Genomic DNA, 26,882 nt, shown 5'->3' on the forward strand with positions numbered 1-26,882 from the left:
CTTGTACAGACTGCTGTCATACCCTCTGTATCACTGCATCTCAGACGACCCCTACCATGAGGAAGCCAAGGCCCAGAGGGAGAGGGGAACCACCCGAGATCCCACTATTGAGGCTGTGACAGAGTTGGAGCGCAAACCGAGGGCTTTTTGTCCTCATCGAGAGAGGAAGCTTTCCACGCCTGTTTGGATTCTTGGAGGATGAGACTAGTGGAGACTAAGGAGGGGAGGCCTCCTAATGGGGTCCCCAGAGACAAGTGCTCCTGGTCACCTTGCTCCCAAGTCTTTTTTTTTCTTTCTTTCTTTTTCCTTTTGGAGAAAGGGTCTCACCCTGTGGCTGGAGTGCAGTGGCATGAACACGATTCACTGCAGCCTCGACCTCCTGGACTCAAGTGATCCTCCTACTTCAGCCTCCCGAGTAGCTGGGATTACAGGTGCCTGTCACCATGCCCAGACAATTTTTGGTATTTTTTGTAGAGACAGGGTTTCGCTGTGTTGCCCAGGTTGGTCTTGAACTCATGGGCTCAAGTGATCCTCCTGCCTCAACCTCCCGAGTAGTTGGAATTACAGGTGTGAGCCACCACACCCGGCCTCCAAAGCCTTTTCTGAACATTTCTGAGAAAGAGGATGTAACATCAGTCGCCTCAGAGGGACCCTTCCCAGAGTGGACAGTGTCCTTCTCTTCCCAGCTACATCTCTTCTCTTCCCCACCCCTCCCCTTTCCTGGGACACAGTGACAGGTGGTGGTGTTCTTATCTGACGGTAATTAATGTTTAACCTCTCCTCGGTGTCACTGGTTTAGACCCAACACCTCCGTGCAGAGGGATGGGTCTCCCTGGACAGCACCCCCAGCCCATTCAGCCCTCCACGGCAGCCAAGTCAGCCGGATGACAGCTCCCCTCTCCCCACCCACTGCAAACAAGTCTACTTCCTGTTGCTTGGGTCACACTTGGCCAAAGGTTAACTGTCTTCACCTTGTTTATTAGTGAAAAACAACCTAACAGGTGGACTATTCTCACCAAGTAAATGAGACCCGGGAGCTACAGAAGTTTTTTATTAAGACCAGGCGCGGTGGCTCACACCTGTAATCCCAGCACTTTGGGAGGCCGAGGTGGGTGGATCACCTGAGGTCACGAGTTCCAGACCAGTCTGGCCAACATGATGAGATCCCCTCTCTACTAAAAGTACAAAATTAGCTGGGCATGGTGGCGGGCGCCTGTAATCCCAGCTACTTGGGAGGCTGAGGCAGGAGTATCACTTGAACCTGGGAGGCAGGGGTTGCAGTGAGCCAAAATCCAGCCATTGAACTCCAGCCTGGGCAACAGAGCGAGACTCCGTCTCAAAAAAGAAGTTTTTTATTAAGGGCCATAAATATATCTTCCAACTCACAGGACCACGAAGCTCTCTGCCCTCCTCCGGGTGGCAAACATTTCAGAAATGATTCTGGGAGGGTGGAGTCTGAGTGTCTGAAGAGAGGGGTGGATGGCTCCGAGTCTGTGACTCACCCGTCCTCAGGTTGGCCCTGTCTCGACTGAGGGGCAGGGACCAGGCTGCGTGACCCTTGAGGTCCCCTGGCTCCTGGGCAGCCCAGGCCTGCAGATGGAGCTGGAACCAGCCAGAAGTTTCCAGAAAAGCATCCGCGTACCCGGGAGCTGGCTGGGGACCTCATCGTTCCTGAGAGTCCTGGGTCCAATTCCATTTCCAGGAATCTCCACAGCCCCACTCTGCCCAGCGAGGGAGGTAATTCTCCAAGTTGTCACTTGCCTACGAAGTATGGCAGAGTCAAGCCCAGGAATAAACGACTAGTAATATAATAGTAGCAGTAGTCAACGGCATAAGAAAGAGAGGAAGTCAACCGTGTTGCTTGGCAGTTTATGTACTTGATCACTCATCCTCCTGGTACCCTTGGCTCCATCATAGGTTGTATTATTGATATTTTACAAAGGAGGAAAATGTGGCTCACAGAGATTACTTGCCCCGGTTCATGAAAATACCCTGGGAAGCTTACTAAAAATACAGCTTCCCCAACCCCACCCCAGACCTGCTAAACTCATAGTTTCTAGGAATCTGGTTGTTTGCTTTTGAGGCAGAGCCTCACTTTTTTACCCAGGCTGGATTGCAGTGGCATGATCACAGCTCACTGCAGCCTCCACTTCCCCTGGCTCAGGTGATCCTCCCACCTCAGCCTCCCAAGTGGCTGGGACTACAAACACACACCACCATGCCTGGCTAACTTTTGTATTTTTTGTAGAGACAGGGTTTCACCCTGTTGACCAGGCTGGCCTCGAACTCCTGGGCTCAAGTGATCCTCTGCCTTGGCCTCCCAAAGTGCTGGGGGGAATCTGTATTTTTCATAAACTTCTTTGGTGATTCCTCTCAAGCAAGTTGAGGGACCAGTGCCGTTACACCATCACTTTCTCTCTCCAAAGCCTCAAATCAACTCCCTAGAGGGACCCCCATTACACCCACTGTTGCAACAGAGTTGAGGGTGGGGGTACTGCATGGCTGTGATGCCTGCAAACCTCTGACCTCCCGAGCTCCCGACTCTAGGAACATACAGGGCTTGCCTGAGTCTCCACCCAGAAAACTGGGCCAGCGGGACTGGAGCTCCTTCAGATTCCCAGACAGCCAGAACCTCTGTGTCCCTCTCAAGTCTGAGTGTCAACCTGGACAGGGAGGCTGTGGCCTGATGTCACCAATGCTTGCCCCCTGTTGCTGTCCCCACCTGCATTCCAGACCATGGGACAGAAACAATAAGCTGAGGCAGGTATAGCCAGAGAGATGGAGGCAGCCCCCACCTCCCCTGCTGGTGCTGACGCTGACGGAACAACTCTGACCCCAGAGCCTGCTGCTCAGCCCCTTTGGCTACTGGAGCTCATTTTCCCTTCCCACTCTAAGGAAGAAGGGGACAAGCCAAAGATAAGCTTTGGCCAGTCCATATGAGAAGAACAGCAGTTGGAATTAACTGGAATGCAAGAACGACAGAGGGAGCGACGGGAGACTGAAGCAGGTACATTGTCAACACAGGCGGGGAGAAACTCACAGGCTTGGTTGCTGTCAGAGAAACAGCATGGAGGTTCAGAGCAGTCAGCTTGTTCTTAACGGGCGTAAGTCCAGGGAAGGGAATAAAAGAGAAAAGGAGAGGGGAGAAAGAAGAAAGACGAGCCAGGTACTATAGTAGGTATTTTACACATTTAACCTCACCTGAGTCTCCCAAGAGTTCTGCAAGATAGGCAATTGCTATAGTCTGAATGTTGGAGTCCCCCCCAAAATTTGTATGTTGAAACTTCATGTAATAGTAGCTAGAGGTGGGACCTTTGAGAGACCATGAAGACTATGCCCTCAATAATGGGATCAAGAGGCCAGCATGGTGATTCACACCAGTAATCCCAGCACTTTGGGAGGCCAAGGTGGGAGGATCCCTTGAGGCCAGGAGTTTGAGACCAGCCTGGGCAATATAGTGAGACCCTGACGCTACAAAAAATGCAAAAATTAGCCTGGTGTGGTGGTGCGTGCCTGTAGTCCCAGCACTCAGGAGGCTGAGGTAGGAGGATCACTTAAGCCCAAGAGGTTGAGGCTGCAGCGAGCCATGATCGCACCACTGCACTCCAGCCTGGGCAACAGATCAAGATCCTGTCTTGGAAAAAAAAAAACAAACAAAGGAATGGGATTAATACCCTTATAAAAGAGGTTGAGGAGAGTGCCCTAGCCCCTTCCACCACACAAGGACTCCACAAGAGGCGCCATCTGTGAGGCAGAGAGCGAGTCCTCACCAGACACTGAATCTGCTAGCACCTTGATCTTGAACTTATTGGTCTCCAGAACCGTATGAAATAAACTTTTATTATTTATAAATGACCCTGTCTAATGTATTTTGTTGTGGCAGCCCAAACAAACTAAGACAGTAACCATTCACTGATTCATTTTTCTTTTTCCTTTTTTTTTTTTTGAGACAGAGTCTTGCTCTGTCGCCCAGGCTGGAGTACAGTGGCGCGATCTCAGCTCACTGCAAGCTCCGCCTCCCGGGTTCACGCCATTCTCCTGCCTCAGCCTCCTGAGTAGCTGGGACTACAGGTGCCCGCCACCATGCCCGGCTAATTTTTTGTATTTTTAGTAGAGACAGGGTTTCACCGTGTTAGCCAGGATGGTCTCGATCTCCTGACCTCATGATCCACCTGCCTCAGCCTCCCAAAGTGCTGGGATTACAGGCATGAACCACCGCGCCCAGCCCACTGATACATTTTAAAACATGTGTGAATTGAGAGCCCAGTTGTATGCCAAGCACTGTCCTCGGGAGTAGGGATACGGTCAGGCAGGCAAGTTCCCTGCTGTCTTGGAACGTGTCCTCCACTTACAGAGAAAGAAACTGAGGCCCAGAAAGAAGGCCAAGGTCCCCCTGTTAGTGAGTTAGAGGTACCAGAGTTTGGGATTTAAACCAAGGCTTGTATAACATCAAGTCATCTAATCTCTCTGCTCAGCCGCATGACCTTAGGGTTGCCCATGTTTACAGAGGTCCCAGTGATGACTTCAGTGCTTCACCGGGGTAACGTCAACAAAGAGATACATGGGAACCAGTCCCCAGTAGTCAAAGGCATAAGAAAGAGAAGAAGTCAACTGTGTTGCTTGGCAGTTTATGGCATCACAGCCATGCAGTGCACCCACCCTCAACTCTGTTACAACAGCGGGTATAATGGGGGTCCCTCTAGGGAGCTGATTTGAGGCTACGGAGAGACAAGGTGATGGTGTAACAGCACTGGTCCCGTTAGTCCCCAGTACTGGAGCTGATCTGAGGCCATGGAGAGACAAAGTGATAGTGTAATGGCACTGGTCCCATTAGTACCCCACAGAAGCATGGGCTAGGAGAAAGCCATCAGCATTTCTAGAGCTTTCATTTAGCAAACGTCTGTCGGGGGCCAGACACTGTGCTGAAGGTTTCATGGTTCTTGGTTGAACATTTTCTTTTCTTTTTCCTTTTTCTTTTTCTTTTTCTTTTCTTTTTTTTTTTTTTTTTTTTTGAGACAAAGTTTCACTCTTGTCACCCAGGCTGGAGTGCAATGACCCCACCTCAGCTCACTGCAACGTCCACCTGCAGGAGTGCAATGACCCCACCTCAGCTCACTGCAACATCCGCCTCCAGGGTTCAAGCGATTCTCCTGCCTCAGCCTCCCAAGTAGCTGGGATTACAGGTGCCCACCACCACACCTGGCTAATTGTTGTATTTTTAGTGGAGATGGCTAACACCATGTTGGCCAGGCTGGTCATGAACTCCTGACCTCAGGTGATCTGCCTGCCTTGACCTCCCAAAGTGATGGGATTACAGGTGTGAGTCCGGCTAATTTTTTGTATTTTTAGTAGCGACGGGGTTTCACCATGTTAGCCAGGATGGTCTCGATTTCCTGACCTCATGATCCGCCCGCCTCGGCCTCCCAAAGTGCTGGAATTACAGGCGTGAGCCACCGCACCCGGCCCACTGATGCACCATGCCCAGACTAACTGAACATTTTCAATCAGACAGCAAAGTGGAAATGCTTGTCTTCAACTGTACAGATAATCAAACCACACTGGCTGAGTGCCTTCCCCAAGGTCATCCAGCTAGTAAGTGGTGGGACTGAATTGAAAGCCTAAGCCGGTTGGACTCCAAGATACACCCTGCCTCTCCAATGCACCTTCATTCATCTCTCCAGACTGCCTTGGGAGGATGGGCTAGAGGACCTGTTTAAATGGCTGTCTCCTGCTTAATTGGAAGCTCAAATCCCTCTTTGCTCTTGGTACAGATTCACTCACACTCACCCCTCACAGCAAATGTATGAAGATGAGTCTTGGAAAGCCCTTGTTCGACTGGGTCAATAGAAGATGGGAGAGAAAGGTTGTCCCCCAAAAGATGCTGTAAGAAAGAGCCACAGCAGAGCTTAGAAAGGGGTTTTCAAATAGGGCAGGGGATTCAGATTTTGCCTGAAGAGTTCACTGGTGCTCTCTCTCTCTGTCTCTCCAGTGAGGAGTCCCCGAGGCACTAGCAAGAGTGACAGGTGTAGTGTTGGTGGGCACCTGAGGTCCCAGGAAGGGGTGAGGGAGGGAAGCTCTGCTCTCTGGCTGGGGGCCGATAGAGCCTTCCCCTCACTGGCTCATTCTCTGAGACCCGACCCAGGTACACCTTCCTGATCACCTCCTGTCATAAGTGCCTGACTTCCCCTGTAGGTTAGGGCCTGGCACAGGGTAGGTGCCAATGATTGTGAGGGGGAAAGAATCGAGATTGAGGGAATGGCAGGGCCAAGGGTGGGAAGAGGTGTGGTGCCGAACACCTGTTAACCTCAGTAGGGAAGGCACCAGGTTTGAGAGGCCAAATAAAGGATCCATAGCCAGCAAACGAAACATGGGGGTTTCAGGAGGCAGAGGTTGCAGTGAGTTGAGATCATGCCACTGCAGCCTGGACAACAAAATGAGACTCTGACTTGAAAGAAACAGAGAAAGAGAAGAGAAGAGAAGAGAAGGAAAGGGAGGAGGGAAGGGAAGGAAGGAAAAGAAGGAAGGAAAAGAAACGTGGGGGTTTATTAGGGACTTGCCTACAGGGGAGAGAGTCCAGTGGTGGTGAACTGGACAGGAGAACCACCTTACATACAGAAATGGTCCGGGGCGGCAGGCTGGACAACATACCAGTGGCAGCCGACTTGCAAAACCTCAGCCCCTTGCAAACAGCATGCAGTTTATAGAGCATTTTCACTTAACACCCTCGCCTAATGACCTCCACCTGGCAATCTTCATTTAACCCAAAACTCAGGGCCTCAATCGCCTGTATGGCCAGTGTTCCATTGGAAGGGATGGGACAGGGGCTCCGATGTTCCTCGTAGGTAAGAAACAGGTTGGCCACTCCCAGATTCCTTAGCTTGGAATGCACATTCAGGTCTTCCACACAGGGTCATTTTTGGGGTGCTCTTCAGTTATCCCTATCGGGTGCGTTTACCCTGTATAAGGGCCCTGCAGTGGCCACTCTGGCAGCCTGAGCAGTTTGGACCGTGAAGCAGTAGGTGGCTCCCCAGCTCCTCCTGCCTGCCCCGCCACACACACATGACTGTGGTCAGGGCGGGGGCTGTGTAGTAACTGCTGGACTGGTGGAGGGACCAGGAGCCACACATTGCTGTTTTAGCCAGTGACAACTTCTGAGCACAAAACATTCACTCTTAGGTCATATTCCTTCCACCGTCTTCGTGAAGTCCCGGTGCCCCGTGTCACTGTCTCCATTTTTCAGAAAGCAGTCGGTTCGGAGAAGCTGAGCGCCTTCCCCAGGGCACCCGGTCAGCTGGGGCAGAATTCAGATCAGAACTTCCGACAGCTGGGATCTGCCCTCCATAAGCGACCAGGCCTGAGCCCTTCCCTCCTTTCCACTTTAACAGGGGCTGGGGCTGGGCAGAAAGGACCCAGCTGAGAGGAGGCGCAGTGCGGGGGACGCGGGGGACAGCTCCACCTGTCGCTGCTGCCCAGCAGGCTGGAGACACGGAACGGCCCCTCCCCTTGGCCCCCCGTACCCCATGCCATAGTTCTCATCCATTGTCATCGCACTGTCTCGGCGCTGCTATATTTAAGACGGTGCAGGCTCCGGGATCGCATTCTTCTCCCGGTGCCCGCTGAGCCGAGGGCAAGAAGAGAACAAGGACCCTCTCGGCCTCTGGAATCTTCTCCCCAGAGACTCCTAAGTGGGCACACTGCTCTGTGAGTCACCCCCGGAAATCAGGGCTGGGGAGGGATGCCTCCTGAGAGTCAGCCACTGGGGAGTGATTTCTGTGGGTGTGTGTGCGTGTGCGCGCGGTTGTGTGTTGTGAAAGGAGCCTGGGAAATGTGTGCTGAGGCAGCACCCAAGTGAAAATGGGAGGGGATTCCAGAAACCCCTGCCGCATCCCACTGTTCTGTGTGGCCCTGGGTCTTCTGAGAGCTGAGCGCTCTGTGATGTGAAAGTTGCAAAAAAAAAAAAAAAAAAAAAAAAAAAAAAAAAAAAAAAAAAAAAAAAAAAGGGTGGGGGCTGCCCTGGGAACTGGAGTCTTTCCTGCGATGGAGCAGCGATCAGCGATCAGCGGGAGCCGGCTAAGCTGGCAAGCTCCACGAACTCAGAGCGGAGCTGGCTGAGCCGGGCTTGGCCAGCCCCACAGGCAGGGAAAGAGAGCGAGCCCTCAGATCCCAAATCTTAGAGCTGGAAGGGATTTCATCCAGGGCCTGGCAGGAAACCGAGGCCCAGACGGGAAAGGAGTTGCCTCAGCTCATGACTGGCAAGGGCAGGAATCGGCCTCGCGGAAGCTGGTGGAGCCCCTGGCTAAGAACGCGTCCCGGCCTGTGCCGCCCGCTGAGCGCAGGATGTGTCTCTGCTCCCAGCCACCCCACCCCGCCTCCAACGCAGCTCCCCTGCCGGCAGTTCTCGGAGGGGTCTTGGCTCAACTGCTATGTATTTCTCTTTCCCTCCTGAAGAAGGGGAGAGGCCTCCTCTGCAGATGGAGGCTTGGGAGCAAAGCAGAGGGGAATTGGGAAGGCCACGCAGTGGGACCTCTGATCCAGATTTCTGCACCCCAAGAGAAGGAAAAGGGGGCAGTTTCCCCTTCACGCAGGCACACACAGTGTTCTCGGAAGAGGCACCCTGGTCCTTCGGGAAAGGGCAGGGAGGCCGCAAACTTGTCCCTGCTTAATCCCACGCATCAGTCAGTGCTTTAAAAAGAATTGGTGGCTCATCCGCTAAAGCCAGGGGTCTGGTTGCTGGAGGCCCCGAGGTCAGGGACACGCGCCAGGCCCCTGCCCGCTGTGCTAATCGGGAACAGAGCATCCAGGGGAAGGGAGCCAGTGGCTGGTGCCAGGGAATGTTAACTCTCAGCCACTGGAGCCAGGGCCATCGTGTCCCAGGAAAGCTGGGGCAGAGTAGGGGGTCCTGGCTCCACCTAGGGTGGTACCCAGCAGCTGTCCTCCTGGGCCATGAGGAAGAAAGAGCAGAATGAGCAGAGCTAGTCACTTCTTTGTGTGCAGGGAGAACTTCTTCCATCAGGAGGGGGTGATACGAAGCCAAAGAGGGTGACTGTCCCATTATGTCATTTGAGATGATTAACAGGAACCCAGGGAGCTTTAGGGGCAGCCCTTGGTCCCAGCTAATGCTGCAGCCATCCATTCTCTTTTCCTGATGCCCACAACTGCAGACACCCAAAAGGAGCAAACTTCTAGGAAGTAGAAGGGGTAAAAGCCCACTAAGACTGACCCTCCGCAGCCCCAGCCCCCGACACCCCCACCACATGCCCCTTCCAGGCCAAGGGCTCTCCAGTAAAGCCAGTGGGTTCACCTTCCATGTCATGGACTTAGAGAAATGCTCACCTGGGTGCTGTGTTCACGTCCAGGCAGAAGACAGCCTATATACATGCACACACACAAACACACGCACACACACACAAACGCACACACACACACACAAACGCACACACACAAATGCACACACACACACTCTGCCACCTCCAGCAGGCCCCCCTAGAGAGGCAGGGGCCGCACAGAGACGACCCCACAGAAGCTGACAGGAGCGGGCCAAGGCAGGCGGTCGTCCCTCTTCTGTTTCCATCCCCACGTCTGGGCAGGAACCCTCCCATGCCAGAAGTCTGCAGACCAGGAGTCCCACCCGGAGGAGGTGTGAAAGCCATTCCAGGGATTCCAGCTTCAGCATCAGAGGGGCCCTCAGAGACCCAGCAGTGACAGAAGCCTGGATCTGAGAAAGAACTTAGTGCAAAAATCCACAGCCAGAAAGCGCACGGGCCTCCCACACCCCTTACTTGCCTCTCCATATCCATGGATCAGCTTCCTGAGCCTCCCCCGGGTCAATGTGATCCAGCCCCACTGGGCGCCATGAGGGGCCTAGACCTGAGCCTCAGGAACGCAAAGGAGATGTGTACATTGCAATCCCCTTATGAAGAGAAAGGCCCTGTGGCCCACCGTGTCCCCAGCCTCGGCCATGGCCTCGCCTTGAGTGGACATATGACATAGAGGTCAGAAGGGCTAGGGGTTGGGCTAAGGATTGGCTGCCAGTCATGGCCCTATCACCATGCTGGGTGACCTTTGGCAAGTACTGCCCCTGTTCATCAGTAAAATGGGATAATAATGGTGCTGTCCTCATTTGGGTTATTGCAGGGACTGGGGATAATGCATTTGAAAACTAACATGGGCCTGGCACATAGTAAGTTCTCACTATCGTTACTTTTAATTCACTTACAATCTTGTTGAACAGTCAAGATGCACAGATACAAAATAATTACATAGAGAAGGCATTGTCTGAATCAATGCTAAATTGTGGAGTGCTAGAAAATAAGTACGAAATAAATTAGAAGAGGGAAAATTCTAGGTGGCCTGTAGTTTTTCAGAACGGCTTCTTAGAAAAATAATGCTAATGTCTAACACTTATGTTGTACTTACTAAGCCCCAAGCACTCATCTAACCTTCACAACTACCCTGGGAGGTTGGTAGACCCATTTTACAGATGAGGAAACCAAGTCATGAGTCTTTCCCAAGGTTACACACTTGTAAGCTGGGATGAGGAGCTGGGATCACACCCTGTGGGCTGGATTCAGAGTCTTTGTGCTAACTAGCATGCCCTCAGTTGGGGTTTGAAGCATGACTAGAGTTAAGCAGGCCAGGAGGAGGGGGAAGGGTGTGCAGGGAGAGGAAACCAGCGCAGGCAAAGGCTCAGAGGTAGGACTGAGCGTGGCCGGTGCAGGAAGAATTGGGACACCTGCCCATCCTGAGTCAAAGACAGAGCCGTGGACATCACAGTTTCAATCACTCATTGTCTGGGGAGCTGAGGCCCAGAGAAGGGAAAACCTTGCCCCAGATCATACAGCGAGACAAGGGCTGGGCTGCAGCTGGAAGCAGCTAGAAGCCAGGGCCCCGCTCCCTAACGTGGGGCTCTGCTCACTCAGCTGGGGAGCACGTGTGGTAGAGGAGAAGCCAGGCTCAGAGCCTAAAGCCTGCCTCTGCCACCTTGGGCAGGTCCCTCTCCCTCTCAGACCTCAGTTTCCCTGTCTGCCCACTATAGAGAGGACACCCCCACCCACCCCCCATCCTGCCAGCCTCCTAGAGATGTTGGGAAGACTGCATGGGAGGGGACAGGCAGGCACCTGGTGGAATGACCGTGGACCTTGGCCTTGACAGGTTGTTGCTCTCGTAGCCATGACTCTGCCGCACAGCTTGGGAGGTGCGGGGGACCCCCGGCCCCCCCAGACCATGGAGGTCCACAGGCTGGAGCACCGACAGGAGGAGGAGCGGAAGGAGGAGCGGCAGCACAGCCTGCGCATGGGCTCCTCCGTGCGGAGGCACACCTTCCGCAGCAGGTGGGAGCCACGGGATCCCTGCCCAGCCACTGCCCTGCCTCCGGTCTGAGGAGGGAGGCCCAGCCTAGCCCTCTGGAGGCTCCAACCTGATGGGGGGAGGGACATCCCTGCTTTCTGAGCCCCCTATCTGAGGAAGGAGACACAATTGGCTCTCTGGAGACCCCCATGTGATGGAAGAGGCACAGCCCTGTCCTCTGGAAACCCTGTTTGAGGAGGGAAGCACATTCAGTGTTGGGGGGGATGCAGCCTTGCTTTCTGAGACTGGTATGAGGAGGGAGGCACAGCCCGGCCTTTTGGTGCCCTGAGGCTGAGGTGGGCAAATGCAGCCCTAATCTCAGGGAGCCCCCAGCCAATCCCTCAGGAGCCGTTCACTCCCCTCCTTCTGAGAGCAGCGAGGAAGAGCATGAGTTCAGCGCCGCAGACTACGCCCTGGCAGCAGCCCTGGCTCTGACGGCCTCCTCTGAGCTGTCTTGGTAAGTCAGAGTTGCTTCCCAGGGAGCCCTGGCTGAGAAGCGGCCATCCTGTCCAGTCCCCGGCCTCCCTGCTGGCCTCTCACCCTGAGTATAAAGAACCTGCCCAAAATCCCACATCTAGAATAAGGGTCTAGACAGGATTTTAAGCCCAGGGCTGCCTGCCCACAAAGCCCACACACCACCTTCTGGAAGGGTGCACGTGTCATAGCTGGGGACATCCCCAAGGGAGAGGGTGGGGGCCCACCTCACCGACAGGCTTCCAGGCTTCACGTGGTAGGGAGGGAGCTAGGAATAGGACAGAAGGAGCAAGTAAACCAGGCCCCAGTTTCCCACAAGGCCAGAGACTGAGGAAGCCTCTGAGTGTGCCGGCTTAGAGAAGCAGCGTCCGGCTTGGGGCAGGCCCCTGGGCTAGGAGGGTTGGGTCGTGGTCCTGGCTGACCTGAAGCAGGTTGCTGAGCCTCAGTCCCTGCCCTATAAAATAGGGACACTAAGGCCTGGCCACTTGAGTATTGTGAAAACAAGATGAACAAAGGTTTGCGAAAGAGCCTTGAAAACGATGAAAACAGTCAACTGTTTATTAAGCACCGACTGTAAGCAGGGCCCTTCCAGGCCTTTTTGGAGGCAAGGGAAGATGCAAAGTCATACATGTCCTCCCAAAGTTTAAAGCATCCTGGCACTGCTGGGCATGGGGAATGGAACTGGCCAGGATGCCCCTGGTGCCCCCATCCCTGCCTGAGCCCCAGTGGCCTCTGTCACGGCAGGGAAGCCCAGCTGAGACGCCAGACGTCTGCCGTGGAGCTGGAGGAGCGAGGGCAGAAGCGGGTGGGCTTTGGCAATGACTGGGAGAGGACCGAGATCGCCTTCCTGCGGACCCACCGGCTGCTGCGCCAGAGGCGGAACTGGAAGATGCTGAGGCAACGGGTAAGGGTGTGGGCTGTGGAGCCCCCAGGGCCTGGGACCTGCAACGCACCACTTGCTGCCATCCTCACCCCCTTCCCAAGAGTCAGGACGTCCTAGGCAGAGTCCAGGCTTTGGGTTTGCATCTGATGCCTGTACACTCACGCAGTGTGAGCCTGGGCAAGTGCAACCCTGTTCCTGAGCCTCAGTGCTCTCATCTGTAAAACAGAGCTGGGTACAGTGGCTCATGCCTGTAATCCCAGCACTTTGGGAGGCCAAGGTGGGTGGATCACCTGAGGTCAGAAGTTCGAGACTAGCCTGGCCAACATGGTGAAACCCTGTCTCTACTAAAAATATGAAAATTAGCCGGGCCTGTAATCCCAGCTACTTGGGAGACTGAGGCAGGAGAATCGCTTGAACCCGAGAGGCAGAGGTTGCAGTGAGCCAAGATCACACCGCTGCACTCCAGCCTGGGCTACAGAGTGAGACTCCATCTCAAAATTAAAAAAATAAATAAATAAAGTAAAATAGACATCATTGTAACAATTATCAGTGCTGAGGTGGGATTTAAATGAGACTGGGTTTGGAAAGTGACTTTCCCGCTGCCTAGAACACAGAAGGCCCTCAGGAAACGCTAGCCCTGATGAGTATCAGGATTTGAGCCACTCTCCACATCTCTTCCCCAGCTCCCACTTACACAGGCTCTCTCAGTGTCGTGACTTTCACCCCCACACCCCCACAGCAGGCAGGGGATTTTGCTATCATCCTCATTTTACAGATAAGGACACTGAGGACCTGCCTATGGTACCACAGCTAGTTAATACCTTGACCCCAGGCCAGCTGGCTCCGAAGCCCATGCCCTGCCCACAGTGCCACCCTGCTCTGCTAGTGCAGGGGACCGGGAACTCCAGCCCATGTGGGTCTAACTACAGAGTCTGGGTGTCAGTGGGGAGGTAATGGCGAAGATGGCAGAGAGGTGGTCCCTGGCTCACAGCGTCATACACCTCCTTCCGCCTCCAGACAGAGGAGAAGGTCCAGGAGGCCAAGGAGCTGAGAGAGCTGTGCTCTGGCCGCGGGCCCTGGTTCTGGATCCCTCTTCGCTCCCATGCTGTCTGGGAGCACACCACGGTCCTGCTGACCTGTACTGTCCAGGCCTCGCCACCACCCCAGGTCACCTGGTAAGCCGCTGGGGCAGGAGGGGGTTCTGGGCCTCTGGGGTCACGAGTGAGTTCCTCACATCCAGTACTTCTGCCAGGACTTCTTGTTGTGGACCCGTGAACCCTGAGCTCTGTCCACCCACCAAATAGAGCAGCTGCTGAGGAACCAGACCTGGGTTGTTTTTTAGAGGCGGGGTCTCGCTCAGGCTGGAGTGCAGTGGAGTGATCATAGCTCACTGCAGTGTTGACTCCTGGGCTCAAGAGATCCTCCCACCTCAGTCTCCCAAGTAGCTGGGACCACAGGCACAAGCCACCACGCCCAGCTTAGGCCTGGGTTATTCTTAGCTGCCCCCCAGCCAGCCTGGGGCTGGAAGACTGGGCCCCTGGGGAGCCAGCCCTCTTAAAAATATAATTCTGGTCTCATGAGAAGGCAGGTGCTGCAAGCTGGGTGTCTCCAGGGTTGAGGATGATGGTGAGAGGCGGGACAGGGGCCAAGGGGCAGGGAGAAGATGGGGAGGGCAGGGCCTACAGAGAAGGAGCACAGGCCTCAGGGGCAGGGGGGAGCTTTGTGTTCCCACCCTCGATTTCTCTCTCTCTACTCAGTGTGAGGTCTCAGCCATGTCTCTTAAACTCCCTGGTCCTGCCTCCATTTCCTATTTTGAAGAATGGATTGAAGGCCTCCTGTCCAGCTTGTGTGTGATGAGAATTTAATACAATAGCATGGAAACCTCAGAACTTGAAAAGGGCTGGGAAAACAGGAAATGCCATTCCTGGGAGGGTAGAACGCCAGAGGCTAGGTCTCACTTGGGGAGGGGCAGAGCAGGGGCAGGGGTCTCCTGCACAGGCACAGATCGGGGTGGGCATGGCTGCGGCCCACGTCTCAGTCTCACCACAGAAGAAGACACGTCATTCACATGGCTTAGCTACTCTTTCCTGAGTGCCCCCTGTATCTAAGGCCCATTGCCCAGTACCCTGGGGGATGAGGAAGTGGTTTCAACAAATATTTACTGAGAGTGTCATCTGTCCCAGGACCTGACTGAGGCACTGGGGCACAGAAATAACCAAACAAGCCCAGGCCCACTTCCAGCACTTTGGGAAGCCAAGGAGGGAGGATCACTTGAACCTAGGAGTTTGAGAACATCCTGGGCAGCTGGGAGACCCCATCTCTACAAAAAATTTAAAAACTAGCTGGGCGTGTGGCCTGCACTTGTAGTCCCAGCTACTTGGGAAGCTGAGGTCAAGGCTGCCGTGTACCATGATTGCACCACTGCACTCCATCCTGGATGACAGAGTAAGATCCTGTCTCACAGGAAAAAAAAAAAAAGCAGCCAGGCACGGTGGCTCACACCTGTACTCCCGGCACTTTGGGAGTCCGAGGCAGGTGGATCACCTGAAGTCAGGAATTCGAGACCATCCTTGCCAACATGGTGAAACCCTGTCTCTACTAAAAATACAAAAATTAGCTGAGCGTGGTGGCGGGTGCCTGTAATCCCAACTACTTGGGAGGCTGAGACAGGAGAATCACTTGAACCCGGGAGGCAGAGGATGCAGTGAGCTGAGATTGCACCACTGCACTCCAGCCTGGCGACAGAACGAGACTCTGTCTCAAAAAAGAAAAGAAAGGAAATAACCAGACACAATCTCACCTTCAAGGAACTAACTCTTAGCCCAGAAAAGAAACATCAACATGCAAAGAAGTATATTCGTGGGTGATATTTGAGATCAAAGAGTCTGGGTGAAAAGGAAGAAGGGGCTACCTCAGCCCATAGAATCCAGGAAGGCTTCTCAGAAGAGGCTGTATATCAGCCAGATCTTGACAGGGAACAGCCGATGGTCTAGCAGGAGAGAGAATAGAGGCACAAATAATGGAAAACACAAAGGAAAACAGCAGCCTCTTATACGTGAATCCACATTACAATGACCCAGAACTTCACTCTGATTTGAGCATCAGGGCCATTCATGAGATAGGAACTATTACACCCATTTCACAGGTAAGGATATCAAGGCTCAGAGAGGTAGTGTGACTTATCTAAGGTCACACAGCCAATGTGAGCTAGGATTCAAATTCAGGTCTCCTGCCTCTAAGCCCATAACTCTTTCAACTGGCCTAGAGAGTAGGAGAGTGATTATTACTGCTATGGGATAATTAAGGAATCAGAGAGACCAGGGGGTTGAGGAGGCATTATTTAATTATTTAGTTAATCCAACCCAGTCAGATTAACATCCAAAGGACTGAGCCCCGAACAAAGAGTCCGGTGACCTTTTAAGCATTTTGTGGGTTGGGGGCAGGGGAGATCTGTGCAGGGGGAAGCATATTACAGAAGCGAGAAACAAAGACAGGTATTCAATGCATTACATCATTTCTTACTTTTACGACTTGAGTGTATCTGTCTAGTGGCGTTGCAGCTGCACAGCTAGAGAAACAGGGTCTTCACAATGCCTGGGAAAGGAGGAGATAAGGCTCACTAGCCACAGAAAAACACGCAGTTAATTTTTAAAGGATTCCAGCTCTTTCTCTTCCTCAGGGGGAATTGGGTTTTCTTACATACAGCTGAGTTTTTGCTTACACATTCTTTAATTTTTCTTTTAATTCCTGTTCCATTACAAGTGTTACTTTCCTTAAAGCACATATAATGCTTCAGAAGTCAGAGAAATAGAAATCACTCAGGCCAGGAGCCATCAAGAAAGGCATCTTGAGGGAGCTGGCCTCAGGGCTGGTCATTGCCAGCTGGAATTTATTCCAAAAAGTATGCCAAGTACCCTGCTGGGCTCTGGGATGCTGTGGGGACCGGGCGGTCCCTGCAGGCAAGTTACTGGTTCCACTAGGAGGACTGCTCCCAGCGTTGGCCGGGCCAAGTGGAGGTTAGCATCTCAGCTGTCCTGGCCCCACAGCCAAGCTCTGCTCAGCCCTGGCACTGAGGCCCACATCGAAGGCATTTGGAAACCTCTTGGGATTTGTTTCTACCCCTGCCAACGAGGTTGCCACAACAGGGAGCTGAGCATTCCTGACAACTGGCAGAGGCCAAGCTCAGGTCCACCTCCAGCCCAGGCAACTCAGGTGGCCCCTGGTACTCCTGGCTTGATGGATCTGGTTTTCCATCATCAGTCACATCAGGCAGGGCCACATGTTGCCCCAGGACTGACCTCCAGAGGTTCTGTCCAGCCTCAGGGCTGGAGGAATATTCCAGCTCACCTGGCGTATTAGACAAGTCTATTCATTCAATGATTATCATTATTATTATTATTTAGAGATAAGGTCTCACTCTGTTGCCAGGCTGGAGTGCAGTGGTTCAATCACAGCTCACTGCACCTCAACTTCCTGGGCTCAAGCGATGCTCCCACCCCAGCCTCCCAAGTAGCTGGGACCACAGGCATGTGCCACCACACCTGGCTAACTTTTTAATTTTTTGTAGAGACAGAGTCTCCCTATGTTGCCCAGGCTGGTCTCGAACTCCTGGTCTCAAGTATTCCTCCCATCTCAGTCTCCCAAAGCTCTGGGAATACAGGCATGAGCCACTATGCCTGGTCTTATTTTCTTTTTTTAAAGCATTTTTTTTTTTTTAAGATGGAGTCTCATTCTGTTGCTCAGCCTGGAGTGCAGTGGCACCATCTCAGCTCACTGCAGCCTCCACCTCCCGGGTTCAAGCGATTCTCCTGCCTCAGCCTCCCAAGTAGCTGGGATGACAGGCACCTGCCGCCATGCCCAGCTAAATTTTTTGTGTGTATTTTTAGTAGAGATGGGATTTCACCATTTTGGCCAGGCTAGTCTGGAACTCCTGACTTCAAGTGATCCCCCCACCTCAGCCTCCCTAAAGCAGTCTTAAAAAGTAAAATCGAACACCAAAATATGTGAGGCCAAAAAAAAGATGTAGATAAATAACAGAAATCTCACTCCTTTTGAGGTCTTTGCAGAGCCAGACCCTGGGCAGGCCCCTCACTTCCCCTGTCCCAGTCAAGCTTGTTTTGTCACTGGCTGCCACTTCAGGTGGTCCTCTGCTTGTACCTTCAAGGGCCTGATGGCACAGGCAGAGACTGAGGCCCAGAGAGAGGGAGGGGTGAGCGTTGAGGTCTCCGGCTGTCTCGGCCATGCCAGAGCTGCAGCAGCTGCTTTTTCCAGGAAAAGAAAAGCTGGCCAGGCTGAGGTGTCTGGAATCTTCCTGACAGGTGCGTGGTAGGGGGCCTAACCCTGGCCCCCAGGCCTGGAGAGCTGGGGAGATTGAGCACCCAGATTAGACATCACCCTCTCTGCGGGAGGTTTAGCCGGGGTCCTTTCAGGAGGGGGCCAGACTGGGGGCTGCGTGGTGGGGCATGGGTGTGGCTGTGTTTGGTTGCCCTGGAGACAAACAGGGCATGAATGAGGCCAGGTCCAGGGAAGGAAGTGGACTGAGGCCGGGGTGCCCTCTCTCTGGGAGGCCTCCTCTTCAACCTCAACCACCCACCCAGGGCAGAGAGAAGAATTCATCCTGTGAGACTCCATTCCATGGCCTCAGGGACACAGAGGCCCAGAGAGGGGTACGGAGTTGCCCAAGGTCACACAGCAAGCTGTGTCAAAACCCAGGTCTCCTAAGTGCCACTCATCCTCACTCCTCAGCTCCTACTGCTTAGGCCTCCAGGACCCCAGGCCACCCCAATGTCCTGTCCACACAGCAGGGGGAACAAGACCCAAGTTCACAGAAAATAAGGGCAACATCCAGGGCAGGGTGATCCGCTTTACTACCCTTGGGAATCAGCAGAGGACATTAAGAAAAACAATTTTTTTTTTTTGGGACAGGGTCTTGCTCTATCACCCAGGCTGGAGTGCAGTGGTGCAATCGTGGTTCACTGCAACCTCTAACTCCTGGCCTCAAGCAGTCCTCCTGCCTCAGCCTCCTGAGTAGCTAGGACAACAGGCACACCCCACCACAACCAGCTAATTATTTTAAAGAATATTTTGTAAAGATGAGGTCTTGCTATATTGCCCAGGGTGGTCTTGAACTCCTGGCCTCAAGCAATCATCCAGCCTTGGCCTCCCAAAGTGTTGGGATTACAGGCATGAGCTACCGCATCTGGCCTCACCAGAGGATTTTCAAAATACGGATCTGAGGGTCTCACCCCCAGAAATTCTGATTTCATTGATTTGGGATGCAGCCTGGACCTGGAGTTTTGTTTTGTTTTTAATGGCTTACATAAGCTAGAAGCTTGTTTTCTTCCATCTAAATGCCTGGATGCAGATTCCCCAGGGACTGAGCTCCAGATCACTCCTGGAGGGTCAACCCTGAACTTCAGGGTGTGAGACAGCCACCAGCACCTCCCTGTTCCTGCCAAGGACAAAGGGAACGATGACGTGAAAGGGGGCAAAGGGTGTCATCGGGGCAGCCACATGACTCTTGTCCCCGCTTGCTGTTGACAATACTAAGTCATACGACCACACCTAGCAGAAAGAGAGGCAAGGAGATATGTCATATATTGGGTGACCCATGAGTAAATTCTATTTCCCCCTGAGAATGGATATTGGACAACAATTAGCAGTTTCTGATGCAAATTCCCACAGCCTTATGTTCAAAAACTGGGCATGGAGATTTTTGAAAGCTCCTCCAGCTATTGTAATGAGAACCAAAAAGAACAGCCATCCTCAGGGGTTGGGAAGAGAGGCAGGGGTCTGGGGTTCCTTCCCTGGCAAGCCCCTTCAGAGGGAAGGGAAAAGCTGGGGCCTGGTCCTAGGGTACCCCTGGGGATGGCTGGGTAGGGGGAGGGGCAGCTGCCCCTAATTACAGGCTCCTTCTTCTCTGCCCCCAGAAGGGAAACAAACCCTTAAGGACCTGTGGTATGTGGGCACAGGGGAAAGCCTTTATATGCTCATCCCATTTAATTATCACAGCAGCCCTGTGAGGGCCAGTGCGTTCATACCCCCATTTCACAGGTCAGGACAACTGAGGCTCAGAGTGGCGTAAGTACTGCTCCGATCGCACCAGCAAGTAAGCAACACAAAACTGCAACTGAAGGCCAGGCATGGTGGTTCACGCCTATAATCCCAGCACTTTGGGAGGCTGAGGCGGGTGGATCACCTGAGGTCAGGAGTTCGAGACCAGCCTGGCCAACATGGGGAAACCCATCTCTACTAAAAATACTAAAATTAACTGGGTGTGGTGGGGGCACCTGTAATCCCAGCTACTTGGGAGGCTGAGGCAGGGAGAATTGCTTGAATCTGGGAGGCGGAGGTTGCAGTGAGCTAAGATCGCACCACTGCCCTCCAGCCTGGGCGACAGAGCAAGACTCCATCTCAAAAAACAAAACAAAACGAAACAAAAACCTGCAGCTGGAATCCCCGTCCGAGAGACTCCAGACCCCTCCCACTTGGAACACACTGCCTGCCACAGACCGCTGTGTCTCCACAGGTACAAAAATGACACAAGGATTGATCCCCGCCTCTTTCCTGCCGGAAAATACCGAATCACCAACAACTACGGGCTGCTGTCCCTGGAGATTAGGAGGTGAGACTGGGGACCTGGAGAGACCCATGACCCCGGGCCCTGCCACCGCCGAGGCCAGAGCAGGATCCCAAACCCTTCCTCAGAGCCGCGGCCCAGGTTCACCTTCTTCAGAAGTCTCTGGGGTGCTGGTGAAAATACCGATTCCTGGGACAGGACAGACCCTCCCCTTACCCCCAGAGATTCAGACTAAGCAGGTCTGGAATGGAGCCCAGGAATTGATATTTAACACACACCCACTATGTGATTTCGATGCCTTGAGATACATGGTGAGAAATTTGGACTCAGAGGCTGGCCGCGTGGACTGGACGCTGAACTAGGCACGCTGGGAAGGCTCCTTGTGGGGGAAAGAAAATACCATAATACGCGCACATATGCACCTGTGCACACACATATGCACACATGCACATACACAGTGCACACACACGTGCACACATGCACATACACAGTGCTCACACATGTGCTTGTATACACAGACGTACACATGTGAGGGGAAGCAATTACATGGGAGAGAGTTCGGCCTTTCAGCAGATGGTGAGTCCTAAGCATGGTTTTGAGAGAAAAGGCAGGGCGCATGCGGGGAGGCCACATAGGAATATAAGGCGTGGTGGCTTATTAAATGAGATGATATGTGTCACTCATCATTCATATCAGCTGCCACACGCTGAGTTCCTCCCAGGTGCCAAGCCCTGTGCTAGGTGCTTTTCACATACAATCCATAATCCCTGCCACCATGCTTGAGGGAGCACCCCATGTCACAGGCGACAAAAGAGGCCCAGAAAATTAAGGGTCTTGTACAGCTGCTATGCGGCAGGGCCTGGTGTGAGCCATTTCTCTCTATCTGGGCTGTTTCCCAAACACCAAACCCTCCAGTTCAACCGACCCAGACCTCAGAGACACAAAGATAAGCAGAACAGTCATCTTACCCTCCAGAAGTGGGGAGACATAATTATCTGACCACGTAAGGGAGGCACCCCATGGACTGCAGAGTCGGGGAAGGTGTGCAGGCCCAGGAGACCTCCAGGGACAGGCAGAAGCAAGAGGGATTCCTGCGCTGAGTGACCGGCGCAAAAAGGAGGCATCAAGGGGCCTCTGCTTGCTAATGGGGCCAGAGGTGCCACATCCTACCACCTCCCCTCTGTCACCAGGGTGCCCCTAGGATGGAGCTGGCCCAGGCTTCCACTGGGAACATGACAGGGTTGGCCTGGTTGGTGGTGAGACCCATATCTGAGACTGGGAACACCTGGGTGTCTGGCCTAGTTCTACCCAGATTGCTGTCTGCCTTGACCAAGTTTGTCTGCTGCTCTCTGAGAAGGAAGGAGCCTCCCGCTCCAGGATTCTTGTTTGAAGCTGAGTTGAATTCCATTTGCTCTGTGACTCTGGGAAAGTCACTTAACCTCTCTGATCCTCCAGAGTCAGCAATAACTGCAATGTGGCATATCATATTTTCAAAGCACTTTATCCTGAGATGGTTTAGGTGGTGTCATGTCCCCAGTTTTTCAGAGGACACCGAAGCATGGAAAGGTGCAGTGGCCAACCTAAAAACACAGCTTTTCAGAGATTGTGACCAAAGTCTCTTCCTGGCACCATGAGGCTTTCCTTAGTTCCAGCCTTTCCCACCCACATATGGGGACTTGTGTTTCCCCTGGAGCCCAGCAGTCTTGGGAGGAACTTCTCCTTCTCTCCTTTTCAGATGCACCATTGAGGACTCAGCCACTTACACTGTGCGAGTGAAGAATGCCTACGGCCAGGCCTCCTCCTTCGCCAAAGTCCTCGTCCGCAGTAAGTCCTCCCATCCCCAACAGGCAGTCCGGGCCACAGCAAACCCTAGCTGAGCAGACAAGGACATGGGTCTGCGTGAGACCTGAGGAAAGGCCGTTGGCACAAGGCTGTTCAGCCTGGCATTGGGTGACCAGGGCAGCCCTGGAGACTCCCGCTTCCCTGGAGGCCTTCGTAGCGGGTGATAGTCTCCTCCATCAGCCTGGCATGGGCTGATGGTGGAAGGCGAGTGAGGCAGGATCACCTGTCCCTGTGGGTTGGTGTCAAGAGCAACTGGGAGAGGGGAAGGGAACTGACCTCTCCTGAGTCTTCACTGTGTGCCAGACACCCTTGATGGTACCTGACTTCATCCTGAGCCAGATAGTGGCAGGGCTGGGACTTGAACTCAGCTCTCTCTGCAGAGTCATCACTGGCATGGTGGGCGCCTTTGTGTGAACTGAGTGGATGAATTAGCAAAAGAGGCCCCTTTTCTGCAGGCAGGTGCAGCTCCCACTCCAGGGCACATGGCTTGGCAAATGGAAAACAGACTGAATTTTAGCCCCCACGTTGCTCTCTCAGGGGATGTCTTTGCGCAGAGCACAACCTACACAGCTGTTCAAGGCGAACCCACCTGCCCGCCATGCCAAAGAGCATGCTTGGCCCACCGGATTGCGCTTAGGTCGGGATCCATCTCAGGGCCTCTGGGAGGGTGGTCTGGCCCTGCCAACCCTACTGAGGGGTCCTCGGGGCAAAGGCCAAACCCCAGCAACTCCCCACCTGACCCTCACTGCCCCATGTGGGTTCTGGTGCACATTTTCCAGCTGGGCTTGGGCCCCTCCTGGAGGTCACCCCCTGGGCATCTGAAATCACAGCATAAAGCAGGGAGACACTCAGGAGTCAGCCAGACCCAAGTTCACATCATGGCTCTGCCGCCAGCTGGCCGTGTAAACCTGGGAAGCCACCTCACTTCTCTGAGCCTCTATTTCTTCATCTGTGAAAGGAAGAATCCTACAATCCTACCACCTCTCTCAGATGCCCGTGTTGATTAAATGAGGTGATAAGCCTTGGCATGTGGTACCCACTCCCATGACCAGGGCAGGGCACTGCCCACGGGGGTCACACATTTGGGCCCAGAAGAATGCCGTGCCCTGAGTTCCAGGACCCCCGGGAGAGAGAAGCCCACAGATGCACACACATGCACACTCACACACACTCACACACATGCACTCATACACGCGCACTCATACACACGCTCCTAAGGCAGCTGTCTTGGGCGGTAGACAGGTGGATCCCAGCCCACCCTCCCTGCCTCTCATCAGACCTTGTTAAACTGTCCTGCACAGCCTTCTCCACCCACTGTCCTGTTCCCTAAATAGCTCTTCGGAGGCAGATCCTGCTGCCAGGCCAAGCTCTTGTGCAGAAATTTGAGCTGTCCCCACAGGCCGTGCCCAGAGTCAAGCCCAAGGTCAGGGACTGGGGCTCTGCCTCCCTCTGCCCACCCATCCTTCCCACCACTCCTTCCAGATCCCTGTCCCTCTCTCCATCAAGGCTGGCAGCTCCAGGGTCCACCAGGCTTGCTCTTGGCCCCAGACTCCAGCCAACCCCCTGCTCCTCCTACTCTACTCACCGCCACTACCACCCTCTTCTCTGCTCTCATCTCCATAGCAACTTGGGTGATTTTAGTGGCCTGGGGGGCAGCAGCCCTGAGTTCCAATCCTAACTCTTCCACTGACCTGTGTGATCTCGGGCAGCCTCCTGCCCATCTCTGGACCTTGCTCAGGAAGGGCCTTTCCAGGGACCAGTGTCATGTCATAGCTTCAGGCTGCTGGGGTGTTGTCTGAACAGCTGTGCCTCAGTTTTCTCATCTGTTTGACGGGATAATAATAGTACCCACTGACAGGGCTGTTGTGAAGATTAAATGAGTCAATGTGTTTAATTGGCTTGTTTAATCCTCACAGCATGGGGCAAGCACTGTGTGAGTGAGAGCTGCTGTTACTATTCTCTGGTGGTCTGTGGCAACATTACCTTGGATTTCACCCTTCAGCCCCTGGACTCTCTCAGTGCTGCCCCTGCCCCACTACTCTCCCTGATCCCACCAGAAATGCCCGCGTCTCTGCGTCTCTGACTGGGCTTGACCACTGTAAAGATAATGCGTGATCCTGGGGGCAAGTTTGGGGAGACAAAGGAAACCAGTATGTGTTGAGAACCTGCCATGTGTCAGGCTATGGCTGGGGGCTTGGTTCATGAGAACCTGCTCATTCCTTGCCCCAGGTAGGAATTACTGTCCCATTTTACTGCTGAAGAAACTGAGGCACAGAGAGGTGAAAGAACTTTCCCAAAGCCACAAGGGGGAGCCACCAACAGACCAGGACTCGAACTCATATCGAAAGCCTATGTCCCCAAAATAGCATAGGAATGTGGGGTCTGAACCTTCTCCAACTCCATTTGCCTTTGGTTTTCAGCTTACCTGGGGAAGGATGCCGGCTTCGATTCAGAGATCTTCAAAAGTAAGTCGGCTGGGGGAGCATGGGACCTGGGATTCTTTGTTCAGTCTTTGCTCCCCAAACCCACTATGGTACCTGTTTAGAATATAGCCATCCGCTGCCCATAAAAGGATGTCCACCGGGGTTTGTCTATGAGCTGGTAACACTTGCACCTGACTTCTAAGGGCCGCAGGGTACCCCAGAGCTGTCCCCGGCTGCTGAACTGTCCTCTGACTAAAACTGGGTTTGAAAGGCAAAGCCAGAAAAACCAGTAGACTTGGCCTTCAGATGTTTGCTCTTTGGCTTCTCTGGCCCCTACCTAGATAAGTCTCTTCCCATCCTACCCCAAGGCCAGGTCCCCTTCTCCCGGTCAAGACCCAGAAGAGAGGGGATGCCCTAGAAAAGTCCTCACTCCTAAGTCCCAGGCCGGGCTGGCTGCCTCAAAAACTTCTGCCCCAAATTTCATTCCCACCCCAGGATCGATGTTTGGCCCCAGCGTGGAATTCACCTCGGTGCTGAAGCCAGTCTTTGCTCGTGAGAAGGAACCCTTCTCCTTGTCATGCTTGTTTTCGGAAGATGTGTTAGATGCTGAGAGCATCCAGTGGTTCCGAGACGGTGAGGACCCCCAGTCCTGGCCCCCAGCCTCCAGAGCTAGCACCTCCAAAGCTCAACTCAGAGCCAGAGAGGACCCCTAGCGGAGAGACTCTCTCCAACCAGTACCAACTGAGCTGAAGAGGCAGAGGAGAGCAGGAGTACAGCCAGGTGTGGTCAGACCATGCCACCCCACAAATGGCCACCAAGCATCTGTGGGGTGCCAGGCCCTGGGCTGGGACTGGGGCAGAGGGTAGGGGCAGATGTGCATGAGTCCAGGGGCTGTGTCCACCTGGGAGGAGGGAGGAGGGAGGAGGGAGGAAGCCATCAGCACAATTGTAGCCACCAGCACTGACCAAGCACCTGCTCAGCCATTTGCATGCATCGTTACCTCCCTAAGAGTGAGTGAGGGAGGCCAGGCGTGGTGGCTCACACCTGTAATCCTAGTACTCTGGGAGGCTGAGGCGGGTGGATCACCTGAAGTCAAGAGTTCAGGCCTGGCTAACATGGTGAAACGCCGTCTCTACTAAAAATACAAAAAATTAGCCAGGTGCAGTGGTGGGTGCCTGTAATCCTAGCTACTTGGGAGGCTGAGGCAGGAGAATTGCTTGAACCTGGGAGGCAGAGGTTGCAGTGAGCCAAGATGGCATCACTGCATTCCAGCCTGGGGGACAAGAGCGAAACTCTGTCTCAAAAAAAAAAAAAAAAAAAAAAAAGTGAGTGAGGGCTCTTAAAGCAATGGGAACAGAGCCCCAAGGTCAGGAGGCAGGAGGGCACCACAAGCGCTCGGGGCAGGCTGCGACAGTTGCATCGGGCTTTTCAGAGTCAGGGTTGTGGTGCAGATAAACAGTTGCTGACCCGTGGGCTGGGAGGCCTCTGGGGACGTCTCAGGCAAGGCCTGGAGAAGCCTGGTCAGGGCCAAGGCAGGAAGATGTGGACCTCCTACCCCATCCATGACCAGGCCTATAGCCTAAGGACCCAGAGTAGAGTGCCCCTCTGGCACCCCCAGCTCTGAGCCCAGGGAGGCTGTACCTGCTGGGGCAGTAGGGAGTAGGGAAGCCATCAGGATCCCTGACAGCTGCAATAACAAGGCTGAGATGTTTTCCCAAACTTGTAGATCTTCCGGAATGGAGGTGCTGACTGGAGGGCAGAGTCTTCCCATGGGGTAAAGAGAAGAGCTGGCCCCACAGTGTGGCCTCAGGGCAGGGCCCGCCCCTGAGCCCTGGACTCCGCTTCTGAGTCCCCATCCACCTCCTAAGCTCCCATCCCATGAACGCTCACTCCCCTCCCTGACCCCTAACCCCTCAACAAGTCCTCCACCCGCCTCACCGAGGCCCCAGCTCTCTCAATGAGACCCAGGCCCTTTACTGAGCTCCCACCCCCCGCAAACAGGCCCTCCTTCTTTGAGTCCCCTGACCCCATACAGGGACCCATCTCTCTTGCTCCTACTTCCTCAGAGAACCTACAACTCCTCACCTTGTCACTGGCTATGTCCCTAAACCCTCACTCCCTCATTGAGCCTCAGCCCCACACTGGCCCTTCCCTCCTCCCCAAGCCCTCTGCAAAGAAGAGTTCTCTGCTACCTTGGCGAAGCCCTGGAGGCCACCAGCTGCACCCAAGGCCTGAGCTGAGCCTCACCAGCCTCTCTGTCTGCCTAGCCAGGGTCTCCAGGCCCCCTGAGTTTCCACGGTTCCCAGGTGAGACCAGGAACCCCCACAAACTCAAT

General features: G+C 53.9%; 1 protein-coding gene across 1 annotated transcript in view; it reads left to right on the forward strand.

The window, feature by feature from the left end:
• Positions 1–7,556: 7,556 nt before the first annotated feature.
• Positions 7,557–26,882, forward strand: part of LOC105494442 (myomesin 3) — a 59,738-nt gene continuing 40,412 nt past the window's right edge. Inside the window, exons 1-9 of the mRNA XM_011762852.2 lie at positions 7,557–7,701; positions 11,152–11,330; positions 11,723–11,803; positions 12,565–12,724; positions 13,721–13,878; positions 20,232–20,327; positions 22,018–22,106; positions 24,545–24,589; positions 25,043–25,180. Of these exons, the coding sequence (XP_011761154.2) occupies positions 11,170–11,330; positions 11,723–11,803; positions 12,565–12,724; positions 13,721–13,878; positions 20,232–20,327; positions 22,018–22,106; positions 24,545–24,589; positions 25,043–25,180 (928 nt within the window). The 5' untranslated portion in view covers positions 7,557–7,701; positions 11,152–11,169. The remainder of the gene's footprint in view (positions 7,702–11,151; positions 11,331–11,722; positions 11,804–12,564; positions 12,725–13,720; positions 13,879–20,231; positions 20,328–22,017; positions 22,107–24,544; positions 24,590–25,042; positions 25,181–26,882) is intronic.

The sequence above is a fragment of the Macaca nemestrina genome, chromosome 1 (assembly GCF_043159975.1).
Source record: "Macaca nemestrina isolate mMacNem1 chromosome 1, mMacNem.hap1, whole genome shotgun sequence".
In the NCBI taxonomy this organism is placed as follows: Eukaryota; Metazoa; Chordata; class Mammalia; order Primates; family Cercopithecidae; genus Macaca; species Macaca nemestrina.